The sequence below is a fragment of the Equus asinus genome, chromosome 7 (assembly GCF_041296235.1).
Source record: "Equus asinus isolate D_3611 breed Donkey chromosome 7, EquAss-T2T_v2, whole genome shotgun sequence".
Classification (NCBI taxonomy): Eukaryota; Metazoa; Chordata; class Mammalia; order Perissodactyla; family Equidae; genus Equus; species Equus asinus.
The window spans coordinates 95,130,001-95,147,787 of NC_091796.1; the positions used below are offsets into that span (position 1 = coordinate 95,130,001).

The window sequence follows — 17,787 nt, forward strand, 5'->3', positions numbered from 1 at the left end:
CTTTTTTTTTTTTTTCCTGAGGAAGACTGGCCCTGAGCTAACATCTGTGCCCATCTTCCTCTACTTTATATGTAGGATGCCTGCCACAGCATGTCTGCACCTGGGATCTGAACCGGCGAAGCATGGGCCAGCAGAGTGGAACATGCAAACTTAACTGCTGCACCACCGGGCCAGCCCCTTCATAACCATTCTTGACTTTTAGTCTCCAATATAGAGATTCCTTTAAACTACTAATAGGATCTCATAAGATTCAAAGTTTTAAAGGATACTCTTTCTCTATGCTCTAGTTTGCCTTTGATGTAGCATAATAAAAACCGTATTTTAAAACAAAATTGTAATATGGGCCATTAAGTGGGCTAATTGTATCTTTCCCTTCAGTTTCTGTAATAGAGAATTCTTTGCCACACACCCAACATCCATTCCCTTTCTCTTTTTTTTTTTTAAATTAGAGCACTATTTTTTTTTTTTAAGACTGGCACCTGAGCTAACAACTGTTGCCATCTTTTTTTTCTTTTCTGCTTTTTCTCCCCAAATCCCCCCAGTACATAGCTGTATATTTTAGTTGTGGGTCCTTCTAGTTGTGGCATGTGGGATGCCGCCTCAGCACAGCTTGACGAGCAGTGCCATGTCCGTGCCCAGGATCCAAACTAGAGAAACCCTGGGTCGCTGAAGCAGAGCGTGCAAACTTAACCACTTGGCCACGGGGCAGGCCCCCCTTTTTTCTTTCTTAATAAAGCTCCAAGTTTATTCAGGAATCCACTTCTCCCTCATGTAGTGCAAGTTATTCAGGGGAAAGACACTGCATGGTCAACTTATCTCCCACTCTCCACCCCCCCACCCCTGACATCAGTGATTTAGTTCAGTAACCCAGATTTAAGCCAATCAGCACATGGGATTCCCCTGGTGTCTTCTTAGTAGAGGGTTTGGCTCATGTCTTAAAATGACTCAGGCTAAAAGGAAGTACTTTTAGGTCATGGATTTGAAAAGTGTTTTTACCCACTTTCCCAGTGGATGAAAAAGCAAGGAAGCATGTAACTCCAACTGCTCCTGGAAGTTCTTTTATCACCACCAATGCAGTCAGCCTTATGGGTGAAGCCACTGCTGTGGATGGCAGAGCAGAAGAGACGGGAAGTACACGGAGCTCCTGCAGCAGCAAACTCAGACCACCCTCCCTCTTCACTCGTGCGTGCTAATGAATTTCCTTATTTTTCTGTCGTAGAGGGCACACAGTACACTACCAAAGTACACTACTAATGGACAATTGCCTATTGTGACTAATAGTGACCAAGGCCAGAGAGATAGCTCTCTCTCCTTGAATTGCCTTAAAGATCAAAGATGTCAAATTCTTAGCTTCCGATACAAAGTCTTAGGTGGGCTGAAAAAGCTTCTTCAGAGACAAGACGTTCCCTTAAGCGTCTACTCAAAACACATCTAAGGTATTCAAATGGTAATTATATCATATCTTTTCTAATACATATATTTACTCTCCCACATTCCAAAGTGACAATTTCAAAAGCTTATCCCCATCTATTTCACCACCTCCTCACTCCGAGCGGATGAAAGGGAGAAAACAGAAGCCATCAGACAGGAGCTTCCTTCTCTTCCCACCCCTAAACCTACCAGTCTTCTTGCATTTGAACCTACACTCCCGTCATTCCTTATGTCTGTGGATAAATTGCTCCCTGCCCAACTATTTCTCTCAAAGTATTCCCCCATCTCATTTAGCCAGATGCTCAAGCAAAAAATTAACGGTGAGCCTGATTCCTCACTTTCTGTCATACCCCCACATCCAATTCATCAGAAAAGACTGCTGGCTTTACCTTCAAAATATATCCCATATTCATCTAGTTCTCTCCATTTTCACTCCTACCACCCTAGTCTAAAAATGTCTTTCGCCTGGACTACTATAATAGCTTCCTAACTTCCTGATTATTTCTCTTTCCCCTTTACATTCTCAACAGTGCGGAGAGTGATTTCCTCCAAGTATACATTAGACCACATCATTCCCTTGCTGAAAGCTCCCCAATGATGGACCCTGCACTTGCCATGAATCCAAACTCCTTTGCATGACCTGCAAAGCTATGCGTGACTGACTCCTCTCTCTTGCTCTAAGTCCATCTCAGAGACCTTACTCTAGTCACACTGACGTTACTGTTTCTTGATCCAGCTTTAGGGCCTGCACAGGAAAGAGTTAAGGGTTACTGTCATCAGAAGGGCCTGCTAGCTGGGCTAGCCCTTGGCTAGTGTGGCTAAGACTCTGACTTTTGAAATGTTCCCTATGTTGATGAGGTTGTTTTGTCCACCCAGGGCACTGAATACCTGCTATCTTCTGGGAGTACGGTATTACAGTAGCTGTGGCTTTGTGCCTATGTGACCAGCCGCCCAGTAAAGACCCCAGACTCTGAGTCTTATGTGGACTTCCCTGGGCAGAAACACTACACCTGTGTTGCTGCATCTGAACACTGGTGGAGGAAGCAGGTTGTGTGTGACCCCGGGGGGAGTTTGTTGGGGGGAGACAGAAAGCCTTTGCCTAGATCCTCCAGACCCTATCTGACATGTCTTTTTCCCTGGCTGATCACTGTAACAAGCTAGCTCTAACTATCTTGGGGTCCTTTGATTCCTTCTGGTGAATCACTGAATGTGTGGGTGGGTCTTGGGAGTCCCAAAACAGGCCTCAGCCTGGAGCCCCCAGATCATCCCTCGGCTATCATTTTTGGTATCATTAGTGGCCTAGCTAAATGTTCCCACCACTGAGTAAACAAACATTTTCTTTCACTGCCATCACCTTGTTTGTTGTTTATATTACACTTATTACCATCTCAGCCCATGTTAGTTTTAAAAATTTACTTATTTATTGCCTGTCTCCCTCTAGAGCAGGAGTCAGAAAATTTTCCTGTAAAGGGTAGATAAAAGGCAAAATTGAAGATACTACGCAGGTACTCGTGTAATGAGAAAAAAATGTCCACAAAATTTTTATTGATAAAACTCACTGAAAATGTTTATAAATACAGATCTACTAATGAGAAGAATGAAATTTTTTTGGGTGGGAGTTAATAATTCACTTTAAGTGGGTTCAAAAATTGATTGCAAATGTTCATCTGCTAATGATGATCTGTAATAATTTTATATATTTCAACTTTGAAAATGTCTCAACATAGATAGGTACTGCCAAATACAAATAACAATCCACAAGCATGTTGATTTTTAACTGAGCATATTAATCACTTGGAAGGCATTTAGAGAATTCTATCAGGGTCGCGTCTTGATATTTGCCTTTCAGCAAGTATTACATTATAGAATAATCACTTTAAACTGAAGGTTAGAGGAAACTTCCTCAACTGTATAGTTAAATAAATTTTTGAAATATGGAAATTTTCTTTGCACTTGCATCAAGATCTGAAAAATGCTGCTGGAACTGTAGTCTGAGCTCAGAAAACATATTTGCTGCAAATTTGTGGGAATGGGCACCTCGATTCCTGTTTTAATTTTTGACAGCATGGGAAGTGTATGATGCAGTTTGGCATTACCTGTGATTCAAATATTAGTTGTCATCAAATGACTTTATTACAGTATAAGTTTCACATATAAGAACTGAAATTGTAACTTCAAGTTGAATTCATTAAGAAACATTATCAAGTCTGCAGCAAAAACTAATTTTCAAAGCCATTCAGTTTTCCATAACAGAGACTGAGGACAGCTATTCTCATTCAGAAAAATTTCAGCCTTGGCTCTGAGCTCCAAAAATTGCAAGCAAACTTTACCACTGCTAAAGCATTGAATTGCTGTGGGGATAGGCTGAGTCAGGATATTCACCTTCTCTTTCTAACAGAAATTCATGGAACTGATGATGGTTAAGTCTATGAAAGCAAATCAAGTTAACTGCTGACTCTCAATAACAAAATACTGAGATTCAATAACACACGATAGATTGAAATATTTTCTACAGATCACCTGCCGATTAATAGCACAATGAATAATCATAGACTTTAAACACCTTAAATTTTCATAAGCTTCGTAAACTTAACTAACTAACCCTTTTTTCTGCTCCACCTCCACACATATTTTTACTACCATCAGTTGTGATACATCTTAATATATTCCATTTCAGGTTGTACTAAATTACTGTTTCCTTAACTTCTTTGAAAATATTATCTTTTGTAGTTGTTCCAAGGAGATTATTTATAGACACTAACTCTTCAGCCACTCAAAAGTCAGCACTGATTCCTGAGATAAACAACTGCCAACATTTGTCCACCAATGAAGAGCCAAGGGAAACCAGTCAAAAGCATTTTTTTTTGTCTTGTTTTTAATTGACTATTGATGCTATACCCAATGTCCTCAACTCTTTTAGCAACGGTTTTCCCAAAAAGCTAATACTCTTAACCAAGTTTATTTTCTCTGGACATGTCAGTAAACAGCTTTTCTTGATTGGCTAACAAATGAAGCATTCAGAAACTTACTTTGGTTCTAGCCTCATTTTATTTTTTATTTTTGTGACGAAATTCTTTTGTGATGATATATTCTATTTTAAACTTTCCAATTTTTCAGATTGTTGCTTTCCTGTGAGTTGGGAATACTGTGATGAAATCTAGGGTGAAAACGTTGACATATACATTGTCTTCGTTTAGCACACCTATAGTGTCATTGCATAATAAACACAATGTTTTACCATCTAATTTGATAACACTATAGTCCATACTTCACTGTGCCTTAAAAGTGTGACATGAAAAGCCCACTTCATTTTTTCCCCCTTGTTTTGACATGATAGATACATAGTGGTTAAAAAATAAAAAATCTTGTGGTACAGAGATACACATAGCACTTAATATCTGTCAGGTTATAACTGCATCACTGCAATTTGTAGTATGCCAAGGCAGCAGTGCAAATCGATGACAGTGTCATATACAGTCTCTGTTGCAACTATTCAAGTCGGCCATCGTAGCACAAAAGATGCCATAGACAATATGTTAACTGAATGAGCCTGTGTCCAATAAAATTTTATCTATAGATACTGAAATTTGAATTTCATATAATTTTCATGTTTTGTGAAATTTTATTCTTCTTTTGATTTTCTCCAGCTATTTAAATTAGTAAAAACTATACTTAGCTCATGGGCTATACAAAAACAGATGGTGGGGCAGATTTGGCCCAAGGGCTGTAGTTTGCCAACCCCTGCTCTTGAGTGTAACCAAGAGAGCAAGGACCTCGCTTGTTGGGTTGAACACATTTGTAGTTGAATAGTCAAATCACAAAATCATGCTTTACCCTAGGAGGGGAGGGAAATAGATACAAATCACTGGGAAATGTTTCTTATCAAACTGCCAATTCTTACTAAATTACGTAACTGAAAATTGAGTTGAAAAAACATAGTTATTATAATATCTAAAAACAACTAATAATAGCTTTTCTAAATTCACAAAGTCATGGTCAAAATAAGAATAAAAGTTATTTAAATCTTTAAATGATCTGTTGATCTAATACGTGCAATAACTGGGATGTCATATAAAAATAATAAATTTAAAAAAATTTTTAGCCAATAAAATTTATTGATTCATATTTAAGATTAAGTTTTAATCTCACCTCCACTCTTAAGAATTATAGGATACTGGCAAGTTAATACCTACCATGAAGAATTCTCGTGATGACTAAATAGGCAATACATGTAAAGTACTTGCCCCGGTGCTAGGCACTCTAAAAAGGCCAAAAAATATTAGCTTCTTTAAAAACACTATTATTATTATTGCGGATTGGGCTCAGTATCATGCCATTAAAATGATGCATTTATTCTTCATTAAAAAAATCTAAAATAGGTTCCATATCTTATTACTCTATAAAAATTTGAGCTTCATTATTAAACAATATAACAGAAAATGATAAATTTTCCTTACCTGACATATCTGCTGAATCACCTATAATGGAAAAGTAGCAGAAAAATAATTATCCATAAATACTACAAGTAAAATTTGTAAAAACTCAATTATAAAATAATAATTTTTAAATAATTTAGATAATAAAGTATCATATATAAAATTTATTTTATTACATGAAATTGCATAAACTGTTTCTAAGTGAAGTCACTAATACATTTTAACATTCTACGTATCTGAACTTTCAATCTTTGGATCAATATTTTATTTTCTTAGTTTTCAATGAGTTACATGAAATTTTAACAACTTTTAAAATAATATTGATATGGTTTAAATTGATGTGACCACTATTTTGGTTACAAAGTGAACTGTTAATAGACCCTTTAGAGTTTAAATGTTTCTCTACTTGCAGGAAAGAATTAGATCTAAACTTTCTGACAGAAATGATGGCAAAAATTACCATATAACTCAAGAAAGAAAAAGTTCTTAATTCAGGCCATAAATTAACCGCTTTTTAAGTTTTTTTAACTAAATATTTTCTGTATGATTAAAAGATCACCAAGAAAGAAAGCACGAGAGCCTATGCTCCTTATATTTGTGTGGAAATACCTCATTAGCCAAAATTTTAAGTCTTTAGAAAGAAAGGAAGGAGTAAACATTGAGGAATCCTTTCAAGATAGATGGTTATACTTTGCTTTGGTAGAGCCTTATAGCCCTAGGAAATAATGATTTCAAGGACATATTGATAACATAGGCCCATAGTGTTCTGATCAGGAATATGGGAGAAAAGAGAGGAAAGTACTTGATTCTGCTGAGCAGACCACTCAGGAAATACCACTTTTAGTTCTGAACATGCTCTGATAACAACCAAATGGTGAGAAGACTGGAAACTATGCCACATGAAGGATGGCCGAAAGACTGAGGGTTTTTGGTTTGAAGAACAGGCTTGTCCCTGCATATCTGCAGGGCCTGGGACAACAGTACAGATAAAGACCTAAATGTCATAGGCCTAAATATTTTAAAGTTATCAATCAAGGTAAGATTATTAAATTAAATACATTCCATCCTCCTATCTTGACAAATACACCCCTGTAATAACCTGGAAGGCATGGTTCAAATTCAGAACTCCTTAGAGTTTTGGGCAGCATGATATAACCTTATACCACTCCCAGCTTCATCCCACGCCACAAGGAGCCATGGAAGCTCATGTGTGGTTATTCCAGGCTGCAGATCAAAACTCCATCATCACCAACCCAATGAACAGCTAACCCTTGGCCATTTCTCAAGAGTACCCATATTGGTTATTCAATCTATCATTAGGAGCATGGACTCAGAGAAGAGGCTCAAGCAGGTCCAGATGTAGGTTTAGGACTATTTGACAGAGAATTCTGGGATTTCAGATATGCAAAGCATGGTCCAGTGGGGAGGAAGGTTCCCCCATGGAAAGCAATCCCTTTGCTCTCAAGTACTCTTTGTCTCATGGAATGTAGTTGGAGGATGTCCAAGTGGGCCTTCTAAAAGGGAAGTAGTAGATTAGACTCAGGGAGAATATGATAGTTCTCTCCAAATACTGGAAGATAATGTCATGGGGATAAGTGATTAGCTGTTCTAGGTGCCCCAAGAATGAGGATCAATGACTTGCAATTAAAGAGAGATCAATTTCTGTTCTATATGAAGAAGCACTTTATAACAGAGCTTCCTAAGGAGAAGTTAGACTATTTTGTCAGGCATTAGGTGACGACAGGGTTAAGGCATATGTAGGAGGCCCTTAATCAGAGATGTTATACAGAAGATTCAAACGTCTAACGATAAACTAGATAAAATGATATATTTGGCTCTGAGATTCCAAGATTCTAGACAAGAAAAAATAAAAGTCTGAACATAACTGACTAAAATACCACAAAAGCAAATATTTCAATTCCTCTATAATCAGTATGATTTTTAACAGAGAAACATAAATATTTTAGGCAGTGTTTCGTGCTTTGCAGGTATTTCACAAACTTGACAGGCAAAGTAACTACTGATTCAATTCTCTTTAGGTTCAGAAGAGAAAAAGTCCCTCACTCTTTGGTCTTCTCTTGAGTCTTACACTTAACTAGTCATCAGCGAAGAATTTTCGTTATCTGTTTTCTGGAAGGGTACAAGTGGGGCAAGGCAGGGGGTAAAAACAGGGTCTAAAATTCACCTCTGCACTGCTGCACTTTGACTTGGAAGGAAAGAGAGGGGAGATAATTAGCCATTCCACATTCCCTACGGTGTTGCCTTTCAAAATAAAAAGAATACATATATCAAATCATTATGTTGTACATCTGAAACTAATACAGTGTTATATGTCAATTATATTTCAATACAAAAAGTAAGGAAGTGGAGGAGAGGGTCAAATTTCATAAAAGATTTGTGACCACAACATTTCTTAATCAAAAGAGAAAACTACAGCACTAATACATTAAACAAACTTGCTTAGCAGAGGAGCAGAAGGGTAAGGAGAAGGAGCAAAGTTGGGAAACGAAAAAACCATACCTTCTAGAATTCTATTCATAGAATGTAAATTCCATTAACATAAAGACTTTGTCTTTTTTTGTAAGCTGCTTGTATCCCCAGCACCTAGAACAATACTTCATAAAGGGTAAGTGCTCAATAAGTTTGCTGAATAAATAAATGTATTCAAAAATTAACTGAGCAATAACTATATGCCAAGAGGCACTGAACTTGGTGCTTTGTGACCAAAATGATAACATGGTCTCTCTTTCCTCATGCAGAGTGAAAATAAGATTTCAATTTCAAAAAGCTTAGCACAGAAAGGGCCTAGACCTAGGTATTTATCTTCAAAGATCAGAGTATACTGTAGATAAAGGGTGAAGTATAGTAGAAAGCTTTACAGATGGGAAGAATACAAGAGCCTTTGTGGCTAAGTGGGAAATAAGCAACCCAGAGAACAAGTTCCTAACTGATCAATTTAGTACTTATATGAAAAATGAAGATATTATAAGCATAAATTACGTTATTCAAGAAGAAAAAGACATCTGGAAAGCTGGCTTAGCAATTGAGGCTCACTGAGATTCAAGAAACCCAACGATTCCAATCATTTTTACAAACTGCCTCAGAGTTGTGAAGGTCCGACTGACCAAATCTATTACGTATTATTCATCGTGCTCACTGATTGGCAGATATGTTCTAAATAGACCTGCTATCCTCTCATCATTTTGCTTGCAGACTTATAGCCTTTGTTTGAGTTTTTTATAGAGTTAAAAGAAGACAGCAAGACAGGTGATTTCAAAACAGTTGGCAAATTAGACCAATGCCAAAGAAAAGAAAAAGGCAGAAGGGACTTACTACCATGGAACAGACTTGGCTTCCTTCTTTCTAGCCTAACCCCTGCTGGAGCAAATAATGTTCTACCTCTCTCAGTCTAGTTACTTTCTGGTCCCCCTTGTTTACCGTTTTCTCCTCAAATTCTTCCTTCTTGCTTTACATCTATCAAATTAAGCCTTTTTGGTGATCAGAAATTTCTACTAAAGGACTAAATCCAACTATTTCAACCACTATAAAAGAGATTACTCAATTCTAAACTATCTGAACCAACTCAGATAATCACCAAAGTGAAAGAAAGTTACCTGGAAGCAAATAATATGGTAAAACCGGGTGTGTGCTTTATGTACAAAACACATTTTGAAAAATACATAAATACATTTTATTTTTTTCCCCAGGATACTGAATTAATGTAAACAAGACTATTGGTTAAAACAGTTTATTTTTAAAATATAGAAACATACCTACTTGGCCAGTTGCTACTATGTTGATAAATCTGGGGTGCTGATTTACAGTGAGGCATAGAATATCATCATTATGTTCCTGATAAAAACTCTGAGTCCCTATAAAAAAGAATTTGAGAATTAAATTTGAAAACTTTTAAGGTATAACCATCAAATGCACTTATCCAGAGCAATAAACGACTCTGTTTAACTTATTTAATACATATTTTTTGAGCACTTAATATGTGCATATCAGCATAAGGATGAAAAAAATAACTCAAATCTTTAAAGGGATAGAGCCCTGAAACACATAAACCATGGATTACAAAGCTAAAGACATCAAGTGCCACATTAAAGATCAAAATGCTATGGGACTTCATAGCAGAAAAGGTCTTCTTATCATGAGTATATGGCACTCCTGCACTGACATGACAGATTTTGTAAATGTGAAGATGGGCGGGGAGGGATGTTCCAGGTAGAGGAATACTTTAAGGAAAAGTACAAGGGTACAAAGGCAGTAAAGTATTGGTATGCATATAAATGGCTCATTTGGCTAAAATATAAGGTCATGAAGAAGAAAAGTGAGAAATATGGTTGGAAAGGCATTTGGAACTAGAATTAAAGAGGATTTTGAATGCTAGTCTATTAAATTTCACATTTATTCTGTCTCAGTGGGGAGGTACTGAAGAATTTTAATCAAAGAAGTAACGTGATTCATCTAGTAGCAGTGACAGTGAAGAGACCTTAGCAGACTATGACCATGCAAGAGGTAATAAAGGTGGTCTTGTGCCAGTAAAACACAGAGGTGGGAAATGAGGTCATGATGGTAGGCTGGATCCAGATTATAGAGGGCCATCAATCAATACTAGGTCCTCCAAAAAAGCAAAACAAAACAAATTTAACAATGACATTTAACAGACTTAATATTACTTTAAAACTTCTTCTCAAAGTGAAAGGCCCTTTATATTTTCCAGGGCTGAGAGTTCAGTTACAGGAACAAACAAGCAATTATACAAGCTGTTGGCTAAATCAGTAGATCAGACTGTAGTAGATAAGACTTCCTAGACTGTGAACACAGCAATGTATCCCCATACTGGTGAGAGCCAAATAATCAGAACTGGGGCAAATGCCTAGTCTTCCCTCTGTCCCCATCTCTGCACCCGATCATTAGAAAGGTGATTAATTAGAAATCAGAAAATTAAAAATAAAGAAAATTACAAGTATAAACATGAAACTGCATTTACACATTCATTCCTTTCCAGCTTGTCCTTTCTTATTCTCTCTAAAGAATACAGGAACCCTCAATTAAAGATTTTCTCTCTAAGTAGTATTTTTTTAAATGACACAAATTGTTAAATGGAAAATCACCACTGATTTCTGTGTGATCTTGGTGAATCCTTTTCTTTAGGAAATCAAAACAGAAAGATCATATTAATGATTAATATTAACCAGGTGTAGGAGACCATGACTCACATAATCCACTCTTTACCTATTCAGAGTGAAGCTGTCAGAGAAAAAGTCAAAAATGTTTGGACTAGATGATCTCTATTTTTACTTCCAATTTTCAAACTTTACGAAATTTAGAATTACATGTAATAAAACAGAATTCAAAATTAAATACTGAGTGTCACTAGTACGATTATCACATCATTGGTCATCGAATGATGCTAAGAGAACTTTATTTGCTTTCAAACAATCCAATCAATTAAATAAACATCAGAAGTACCTTCTCACCTTCTTGAATCAAACAAGGTATCAGGAGTAGGGCCACAGGCAAGCAGCTTGCTTAGCTAACTTCCTTGGCTTTCCAAGGCCTCAGAAAGAACACTGGCCACCTCACTCCCACCCCATAGCAATCACTCACCCAACAAGCTCAAGTCACTAACTCTCTGAGACAACCATCCGACCATCCATTTTCATGTTAAGGTAATGGGGAAATAGAATGAAGTTACAAATATTTAACTATAAAACATGGCTTCAACATACAGGAAACTGTCACTTCTAATATAGACCTCTGAGCACTCTACATTGTGAAATCCTTTTTTGCTGTCTTATACTCTCAAGACCGTAAATTTGGTTACTTGAAATATTACTAGAAAGTTATACAGTATGAAATATTTATATTCTAGACTCATGCACTTTAATTATTTATAGTTTTAACAAAGAATTTTAAGATGCTAACTAAAAAATTCTAAACTGAAAAAAAGTAGAGGACAGAGAAGCAGAGTTTCCTACCTGTAGCAACATTGTGCAGAATTCCAACAGATGCAGCGTGATAAATTATATCATCACCATCATTTAAATAGTGAACATTATTCCTACAGTCTCTGCCTCGATAGCCAAAAACAAGCTCCAACACAAGATCCTATAACAATGATAAAACCATTATCCAATTCCTCATGTCCAAATGTTCACCATTATTTTGTTGTATACAGTACTGGTGTCTTTAGTCAAAACAGAGCATGTTTTTTTCATGTTTTACAAACTTCAAACACAAAATTAAGCTAGACATACTTCTCTACATAACCTGTTCTGGGCAGCTGAAACACACATTCCATACTTCTCTGCATAAAGTTATAAAAATGAAAAGGGATTCACAACCTGATCTCATTCCAAGAATTTCAGTTCTTATGATTTCACATGTTAAACACCAAGATCCTTCTTGTGCCCAAAAGAAGATTTTGATTTATGTTAACTGTTAATCAAAATATCTGATCTGCAAACATAACTCAGGATAAATTATGTCCAAGTGATATACTTGTAAGGATCCAAACAGTACATCAGTATCAGTGCAGAAAACTAAGCACATTCTCTCTGAAAACTCATGCCAAAGTTCTAGCAGGTAATTCTGCTACTGAAAGTGTCCATTTTCATTGACCTTTTGAAGCTGAGTTGGCAGGGGTGAGGGAGTACAACCACCACCCTCCCACAGCCTTAAGCCCTTTTTAAAAAAAAATTATTTCACTGAGGTCACAGTGGTTTATAAGATTGTGTAAATTTCAGATGTACGTTATTATATTTCAGCTTCGTACAGACCGCATTGTGTTCACCACCAATAGTCGAGTTTTCGACCTGAATTTAGCACAGTTTGTTTGTTGCTGCTGATACTGGGATTGTGAAATGCCTGGGAGAACGTTCCTTCTTGCCCAATTATTGTGGAAGGTGTCTTTGGTTGGAAGCAGGGCCTTCTCTGAACCCTACAGTGAATACATCACATAGGATAAAAGTTTCTGATTTGATATAAGTCTTTAACTTACAAATTCAAACCACTAAGTATAAGACACTTCCAAGGTACCTATGCTTCTATAAACCATAGATCATTCACACATAGATTTAGAAGTTCTCTGAGATACAGTTCAATTCAAGGTACTATTCCTAGAAAACTAACAGAAAGACTAATAAAAATTATTTTTAAAAAACAGGATATCAATCCAAAACTCAGACTTGACAATTCAGCAATTTTTACAACCAACCAAAGAAGATCTTCAATAAGTTTATTTTCATAAAAACTAATGACAAGATTTGCGTGTTTTACAAAAAGGAACCGAATGAACTCTGGGTACATTTCAAAACATAAGTTAACGGTGGGGAGTGGACTTTCCTCACCTCTATAGGTCTCTTTTTCTTGCCGACATTGTTTGTCTGGAGTTTCTCTGGCTGTGGCGGAGCCCTGCTCACGGGGGGCCTGAAACAGGGAAGTGCGAATGAAGAAAGGCATCCAGTGCTGGGTGCCTGCACTGAGCCTCCCTTGCCTGCCCTCCAGAGAGGGATGTCTGACACACCTTCACAAAAATGAACCCAATCTGTGTTCCTCACTAGACCATGCCTCTATATCTTGATATCTTCTAAAGCAAGAAGGTGGAAAGAAAATAGTAGAACTTCTGTTCATTTTACTTTGAATTTCTTTGGTGTATGTTGCACAGTGTAAATAATATAATAGCACATTGTAATTTTTATAAAGATAATTTATACAAGATATATTATTGCTTAAAATTATACAACTTGTAAAATTATACAAGTTAAATGGATAAAGTTTTAGTAAACCAGTTACTTCTGTTGTATGAATCCAATAATTAAGATGCTACTCATTTCAGGGATACTGATTTCAAAGGAGAAAAATGTGGAAAATGTGAATAGAGGTAAAGAACACCAAGTAACACACCTCATTAGTGGTAAATATGAAAGATGACAAAAATACAAAGTTAGGCCTCATAAAGCATAGCAAAGAGAAAGGATTACCTGGAACCTCTTTTCAGCAGCAGATAAAAAAGGGAAAAGATTACAATATAAATTTGAATTTAAAACAGTAGTAAAATACTTCCTGTAATAAAATATTTTCACAAGTTTAATGCCGATAAACTACATCGCATATATTAAATACCTATTGTTTTTACTTAATATACCATATAACAAAAGGCTGAAGTTACTCCATTAATGGCAGGGAAATAAACAACAAGGTGAAAAAGAAAAATAAATGCAAATTCAACATATTCTATGTCGTAAACATTAAAGCTTGCCATTCTTAGTTTTCTACAGTGCAATCCGAATTTCAAACAAAATATTTAAGCTGATCTTTGTTTTTAAGAAAGGGCAGTAAAATGTTGACAACTAACTTAAAACGCTGGTAGCACTGGAGCTGCTATTCAGGAAACTGTCCAAGGAGCCTAAGCTCCCTCCCTCATGCCCCCCAAAGCCCCCACCCCCTGTGACCCAAGACTTGTTTCCCAGTCAGCCAGTCCAACCAAGTAGGCAGAGGGAGTCACTCAGGCCCATGCTGGATTTGGGATTTTGCTAGCAAAGGAAGTAACTTCTTTTAAAAAAAATTCCCCTAAATAACATAATGATCGAAACAGAATAGGAAGGGATCACAAAAGTCATCTCATCCATCTCCCCACTGAAACCAGGAATCCTCTTTCCATGTCTAGAATATCCCTTTAGAGCACCAGTGACAAGCAGTCATCTCAGCTCTGCAGGAGCACTGCTTGTGACAGGGAGGTAACGTCTCCGTAAAAGTCGTTCACACCCAAGACAGCAATTCCACCTCCACTTAGCTTTCTTCTTTTTGAAACAAGTGATTCCCAAAGCAGCGAATTACTCTTTATGTGAAGTGGCCTCTAGAACCTCCCTCATCCTGTGTCTCTTTCTAGACCACTGTAAACTGTCAGTGTTGCTTTAAAATGCAGAGACCAGTCTTGAATAAGCTACTCCTGATCTGAGGCGAGATCTGAATGTTTTATTTCTGTTAAAACAGTATAAGACTGTGTGGGCCTTTTTGGAAGTCACATCACACTCTAGACTCACATCTTTGCACACATCATCCCCTGCTTAAAATAGATAATGGATTCCTGCTGTCTGCCAAAGAAATTAAGGAGTGCCTAATATTGGAGTTTCTGCACAATCTGGTCTCAAATCTACTTTTTTCATCCTTATCTTCCAGCATTTTCCTAATGGTACCTTTTTTACTTCTAAAATAGACTAGCTTTTTCCACACTGTCCTGTTTCAGAAACTATCTGAAGACATTTTCATCTCACTAAAGAGGCTATGAAAGTACCCCCAAAGAGTCCTTTCATGCACATATCATTTTACTAAACATACAAATACCATCATTGCCCTATGTTCATGTTTTTAAATTAACGAATATATTAAAGACGCATTGAATGAAGCTAACAAGTTTATAAACAAAAAATTTTCACTGATAAATATGTGTGGTTAACAGTTTGTTTTTATGAGCCTCTGAAGCATAAAGAAAAACTAAAACTATCTAGAGTATAGGAGTTTGTAAAAACTCATTTGTAAAACCAATGATCATAAGGAAGACCCTCATAACACCACCCACATATTGTATTAATAAATGCAACGCTCTTGTAGGATTTTTCCTATTTTATTTTCTGGTTCTTTCTCAATAAATATAGTTCAATGTTTTATAGGGGGAAAAATCAATACCTTAAAATACTATAAAGACCAAAAGAGAAGAGTAAATTTTTGAGTAAAATATTTTCTTCAATAAAATACTTACCTTACTACCCCCTGCCTTTGAAAGGAGCAAGAGGAAAAAAGGAAACATACATGAAAATTGACGATGAATAAAATGTAGCAGTTCCATAAACAGAATAAAGGCAACATGTTAACAGAATTCTAAGGAAATACAAAAATGCCTAAATTTTATGTCACATTGTTTTGAATATTTTTATTCAAAAATATTGGAAATTTGATTGACAATTAACTATTTTAAATATATAAGATTTGCTACAAAAATACATATAGAAAACAAAATTATTAAAGTCATGTATGAAAAAAGACACTACAAAACTATCAGCCAAGTACAGTAGTTGTCAAACTGCCATCAGAAACATTTTCTTTTTAAGTGGATCAGATATTTGACAAATATTTGTTTTAACTGCCTACAAAGTGTTTTGTTTAATATTTGATGACAATATATTTTATTTGAAATATGAAAACAATTATTTATACACACCATTTTATCTCCTCACAAATATATTCAAAGTTGGTAAAAAGAAATATCTCTTCTTTTTTTTATCTCCTTCGATTGTTTCATTTTATGAAAATGAAGACTCCCAACTATGAACCACATTAATAAATTCTTGTGCCTCGGCATTTTCAGAAAAATATAGTATAGGTGAATCGTAAAATAATTTGAGAACAAAATGCAAAATAATTTCAAAAGTAATTTTGAAAAAGGTATAAAAAACGCAAGCTAACAGCACAGATTACAATTATGACAGTGTTAATTATTCTCTGTCAGCAGTAAAATATTTCCATCTATCATAATTTGGGTCACTTCAGCAATGAGCAAGGAAATTTAACATGGCTTCAGATTAAAATTAGGTCACTTTTTCTGATATATCAAATTTATCTGATAAATGATAATACTTTTCTTAAAAAAATAATAAATGAAAAAGATTTATGGGAACGTCCAGGGTTCCTTCTTCCCTACGGTATAGATATAATTTCCTTTAAGTTTAATATTAAGCACTATATTGCAAATATTCTATTAGAAACATCTATATTTGCATACTTAAATGTATTACCCTAACCAATAAATACACAGGTAATGTTCATTACTTGGTGAATATTTAACTTCAGAAAGTGTTTCTGTATTAACCAGGGTATCTCCTCAGGTTACTCTGTATTTCCATTCCAAGGGAGGGATGTCACTGGTGAAGATCTAACATTTAAACTCTTTATATGCATTATTTCATTTAAACCTTGAAATACTCTATAAGTTAAGGATTATCAGGTTCATTTTACCTCTCAGAAAACTGAGGCTGAGAGAGAATGGATAGTTTTTCAAGGTCACACAAATGGTAAATGATACAGATGAATATTTTAACCCATTTATCTGAATCCAAAAACCATGCCCTTTGCATTGTATGATATCGCCTCCTACCAAGTCACTTCAACCTTGAATCCTGTACAAGTATTTAGATTATAGTATGGTTAGCTTTCTTAAAACTTACCTTTAATTTAATATTTTGCCTCTTTATACATGACGGCAAAATTGATTACTACTCTCTATCCCTTTCTGTAAGGTGACCGTCTATTGCTATTGTCTGAGGTGTATCCTCAGCAAATCGGGCACCTGGAAGAAGAGCTGTGGAGACATCGCGACCTCAACATTCCACCTAGAACTTTCCTGGGAACTCTGGGGTAGTCAATTCTAGAGAGTCTCTAGCTCTCCCGTTCTCCACCACCAACATGCCTCTCACCATTCCAACTTCATCCTTTTCCCTAAATCTTAAACCCAGACGTGCAAACCCAAATCCGTCTGCCAATGCCTTCTTGTGATACCACTTCTATCTAGCTGAGCACCAATGGTCTTTGGCACCACCCTCACCAACTATAACACTCAGTTGAATTTTCCACAAATTCTGTTCAATGCGAATGAATTTGCTTTCTTTTTTAAATTCTCCCTCAAATACTCCTACTAACTTCTCATAATAAAGCTTTTCTCATCACAGCTTTCTACAGAAGAGGTCACTGCTGTTTTCTCCTCCCACTCCCTCTTTGTTCCTCACTGTTGTTTCTAGATAATTTTTTCTTTATCATTTCTTAAAACCTCTTTGCTTCTAAAACTTATGCCATTCACTGATCCATATGCCTCTTTGTTGTTTTCTATCTTCCCTAATGATTTTAAAAGCATGAGGTT

The 17,787-nt window shown here is 36.1% G+C and overlaps 1 protein-coding gene across 7 annotated transcripts in view; it reads right to left on the reverse strand.

The window, feature by feature from the left end:
* The window catches only part of EML5 (EMAP like 5), a 139,848-nt gene that overhangs the window by 17,405 nt on the left and 104,656 nt on the right, over positions 1–17,787 (reverse strand). For 5 of the 7 annotated variants that reach the window (XM_070514169.1, XM_070514167.1, XM_070514170.1 and 2 more), the window contains exons 28-32: positions 15,637–15,651; positions 13,226–13,304; positions 11,855–11,984; positions 9,641–9,739; positions 5,889–5,909 (exon numbers count right to left, since the gene is read on the reverse strand). In XM_070514169.1, coding sequence (XP_070370270.1) covers positions 5,889–5,909; positions 9,641–9,739; positions 11,855–11,984; positions 13,226–13,304; positions 15,637–15,651 — 344 coding nt within the window. The remainder of the gene's footprint in view (positions 1–5,888; positions 5,910–9,640; positions 9,740–11,854; positions 11,985–13,225; positions 13,305–15,636; positions 15,652–17,787) is intronic. The other 2 variants (XR_011504730.1, XM_070514168.1) reach the window with 2 other exon arrangements.